General features: G+C 39.4%; 1 protein-coding gene across 1 annotated transcript; it reads left to right on the plus strand.

The window, feature by feature from the left end:
• The first annotated feature begins 235 nt into the window (after positions 1 to 235).
• Positions 236 to 4,140, plus strand: LOC125471530 (BTB/POZ domain-containing protein At1g67900-like). Its single transcript, XM_048572024.1, has 4 exons — positions 236 to 1,054; positions 1,157 to 1,226; positions 1,354 to 2,628; positions 3,114 to 4,140. The coding sequence occupies exons 1-4, from the start codon at positions 996 to 998 to the stop codon at positions 3,609 to 3,611; spliced, it is 1,902 nt and encodes a 633-aa protein (XP_048427981.1). The 5' UTR covers positions 236 to 995; the 3' UTR covers positions 3,612 to 4,140.

Consider the following 4,140-nt stretch of genomic DNA (forward strand, 5'->3'; position numbering starts at 1 on the left):
TTAACATGAATTAAAAATTTAAATAGCTCGTAATTCATGGGGCATTGCCAAAAAAAATTTCCTATTGTATCTTTGTTTTTTTATTTCATAAACACATCTCTCTTTAGCTTTTCAATTATTTCAAATCCCTCTCTTGTATTCCCTTTTAGAAATTAATAATTGCGAAGCAAGGAGACATACGATATTGTGTATAAAATAGAGTTTGACAAAAATAATCTAAAGAAGGTATGAAGAGGAGAAGTATTTTAGTATGTCGAAAATATGATTCGTGCATATTGAAAAATCTTTGATAAGGAGGAGGGGTCTTTCTCCTCACAAATAAAAAATGGTGTGGCAATGATGAGAGATAAGGGCACAAGTGGGCTCTAGACAAGCACGTGTGACTTACCTTTTGTACTGCACACTGTCATGGCCATCCCATATTTTCCTTCCAAGCTACCAAAACCCCTACATTTTCCAGAAAAAATTTCATTTTCTAGGAAAAGTTTTCTTACTCACGAGTGTTTGGCAGCAGTTTCTGTTTTTCTGTAAGCATAATCTTGATTTGTCTACTTGTTTAGAGCAGCTTTGGTTTAGTTTTTTGTTAAAAAATAATTAAATAATTTGATTGACCTGCTGGGGATTTGCTCTGTGTGTGTGTGATTTGGTTGGGATTGCAGAGTGATTTGGGTTTCTTTGTTTGCATGTCCAGGTCACATGGGGTATAGAATTTGACTGATAGGACCTGGACTTTGCTGTTGTTCCATTTGATCCTCCTTTGAGTCTGAGTTTTGTCATTTTTGAATACTCATTACTGTCACACCCACAAAACAAGAGCTCTTGGTTTTCCTCTGTTCTTGGATACATATCAGATCTCATCCAACAAAAATCCTTCATTTTCTCTTTGGACTAATCTCTAATTAACTAGGGGGTAGGGAGAATTTTAACATATCTGTATAGTTTCAAATGCGTTAAGGAGCTTATGATGTCATAAGAAGAAAACAGAGGAATCAGCCATGAAGTTTATGAAACTTGGATCCCGGCAGGATAATTTCTACACTACTGAGGCTGTAAGGTAAGATTTGTTATGAATTTTCTGGTTAAATATGAAAAAAAAAAAAAAAATGTTCAATCGATCAAAGGTACTAAAAGGTTTTTTTTTTTGGGTTCAATTCAGGTCAGTTTCCTCTGAAGTTTCAAGCGATCTCATAATTCAAGTGAAAGGAAGCAGATATTTGCTTCACAAGGTTCACACTTGTTACTTTTCACAAAAATAAATTCTGGGATTTCTTAAAGTTATGTTTTGTTGTAATTTAGATTCAATATCACACATGGGGTTTCTCTAAATTGTTCATTTTCCCACTTGTCACGCAGTTTCCTCTGTTATCCAAGTGTTTGAGGCTGCAGAGGCTCTGCTCTGAGTACCAAGAATCTTCAAACCACCACCTAATCCATCTCCACGACTTCCCCTGTGGCGTCGAGGCTTTCGAGCTCTGCGCAAAGTTCTGCTACGGCATCACAATCACTCTCAGCGCCTACAACATTGTCGCTTCTCGCTGTGCCGCCGAGTACCTGCAGATGACCGAGGATGTCGAGAAGGGAAACCTTATATACAAACTCGAGGTGTTCTTCAACTCCTGCATCCTCCACGGTTGGAGGGATTCAATTGCCACGCTTCAGAGCACAAAGGCATTTCCTCTGTGGTCGGAGGAGCTCGGAATCACATCCAGGTGCATTGAAGCAATTGCCACAAAAGTCCTCACAAACCCTTCCAAAGTAAGCCTTTCACACAGCTATTCCAGGAGGGGCAGAGACGACATTGTGTCTTGCAATGGTGCCGAGAGCCTCCGGCATAACGGTAGGCCAGAAGGCAGGGGATGGTGGGCTGAGGACATTGCAGAATTGGGGATTGACTTGTACTGGAGAACTACGATTGCAATAAAATCTGGTGGAAAAATTCCCTCTAGTCTCATTGGAGATGCATTGAAAATTTATGCTGCTCGATGGTTGCCTAAAATATCGAAAAGCGACACTGATAATCAACAAGCAGAGTTGGATTCGGATTCAAACTCTGCTAATGATTTAATCTCAAAGCATAGGTTGATCTTGGAGTCCATTGTAAGTTTAGTTCCGGTTGAAAAATGTGCTGCTTCCACTAGCTTTCTGCTTAAACTTTTAAAGGCAGCCAACATTCTCAATGCTTCTTCTTCTTCAAAAATGGAGTTGGCCAGAAGGGTAGGGCTTCAATTGGATGATGCAACAGTCAGTGACTTGCTAATCCCCTGTGCGTCGTGCGAAAGCACAACGCGATATGATGTGGACATAGTCATGACAATTTTGGAGCAGTTCTTGCTGCAGGGGCAGAGTCCCCCAACTAGTCCTCCGAGGTCCAAGCTTGGTTTTGAAAGGAGGAGGAGGTCTCGCTCTGCGGAGAACATTGATTTTGAGTTTCAGGAAAGCCGGAAATCTTCCTCGGCGTCACATAGCTCGAAGCTGAAGGTGGCAAAGATTATGGATGAATATCTTCAGGAGATTGCCAGGGATGTCAATTTGTCCCTCTCAAAGTTCATTGCAATTGCTGAGGCAATACCAGAGTTTGCAAGGCTTGACCATGATGATCTCTACAGAGCAATTGACATTTACCTCAAGGTAATAACAATATACTAGTTCTCAAACTACATTCATGTTTTACCGTATTATAAGTTATCCGCGCAAGATGTCCAGAAAGAACAGAAGTGCATTGATATTGTCGAAAACGAAGAGATAACTTGTCCATACATTTTTGGCAACAATAACATTGACATATTATCCATAACATATTTGATAGTACGTTTTTTTCCATTGGTAAACTACTATTCTGTTAGATTTCTAGGTATATTTCAGTGTCATGTTTTCGAATGTGGGACACAATCAGTAGATAACCAACTTTCTTGACCTTAAAATCTTGTCATCTTCATAACTTCTTGTCAGTAAGGATTAGGTCCACAAGAAATTAAGAAGGGGTGAGTCCACATTTTCAATAGCATAATGATCATAATTTTTTTCATTAAATTTTGTTCCATGCTCTGATTTGGACTTTATTGATGTTAATTATAGAAGTTTGCTAATTAAAGTTGTTATTGCCTACAAATCAGGCACATCCAGACCTAAACAAAAGTGAAAGGAAGAGGCTTTGCAGAATTCTAGACTGCAAAAAGCTCTCAATGGAGGTCTGCATGCATGCTGCACAAAATGAGCTACTCCCACTAAGAGTGGTGGTCCAAGTTCTCTTCTTTGAGCAAGCCCGAGCTGCCATGGCCGGCGGCAAAGTGACCGAGCTTCCTAGCAACATTAGGGAACTGCTAGCGTCACATAACATTGATCCATCGAGGCCTCCGCCCTCGCTAAGCAACGCTAGCATTGTTCCAGCAGAGGACCAATGGAGCGCTTCAGGCCTGAAATTGCCAAAGTCGAGGATGTCAACTTTACAAATGAAGCTGGCGGAAGATGATGATTTGGACGAAAATAATATGCACCCGGATGGAATTGGGAGAAACTCAAAGATGAAATCTCTTTGCTCACTTCCTACTAGACCCAAAAGAATGTTGAGTAAGTTGTGGTCCATCAACAGAAGTAGCTGTGAAAAGAACTGAGTGATTTTTGTTTAATTTGATTCATCCGGCATTTCATCAAAGTGACTTTCTTGACGTAAGTAAGTGACAATAATATTTTCAGTATAAGTAAGTTTCTCTTCAAGCTCGGATGTGGTAATATTCCAGAGAGTAGCATACAATAGTATGCTTTTTTCCTCATTCCTTGTAAACTTACTAGGAACAAAATTAAGAAGGATCAATAATTAATTAATGTTCATGTAATCTTTTGTAATAAGAAAGAAGATTTTGAGGGCATGATCAAGTGGCTGCAGCAAATCTCAATCAGTTGTACTAGATCAGACCATCTGGGGGACCAATTTTGTTGTCATTGTCAATTAATCTGCAACACCTGTCTTTGTCTCCTTGCTGCACCTCCATTGGATCCCCACCTTCTAATCAGATTTTATTCCTGTGCTGTGAGAGGGAATTCATGTACCTGACTAAATGCACTGCTGTAGTATTGGAATTTATGCAGATTAAATTCCTCAGATTAATAGAAAAATATATATATATATATATTTTTAGTACA

This window comes from the organism of the source record quoted next, unplaced genomic scaffold, assembly GCF_019419815.1.
Source record: "Pyrus x bretschneideri cultivar Hongxiangsu unplaced genomic scaffold, Pyrus_bretschneideri_v1 Contig6, whole genome shotgun sequence".
Taxonomy (NCBI): domain Eukaryota; kingdom Viridiplantae; phylum Streptophyta; class Magnoliopsida; order Rosales; family Rosaceae; genus Pyrus; species Pyrus x bretschneideri.

Bases quoted from the DNA above. Each gene is read 5' to 3' on its own strand.
- LOC125471530 (XM_048572024.1), top strand. From the start codon at position 996: ATGAAGTTTATGAAACTTGGATCCCGGCAGGATAATTTCTACACTACT. The intron at 1,055-1,156 runs GTAAGATTTGTT...GGTTCAATTCAG, and splicing joins TACACTACTGAGGCTGTAAG to GTCAGTTTCCTCTGAAGTTT. The intron at 1,227-1,353 runs GTTCACACTTGT...CTTGTCACGCAG, and splicing joins GCAGATATTTGCTTCACAAG to TTTCCTCTGTTATCCAAGTG.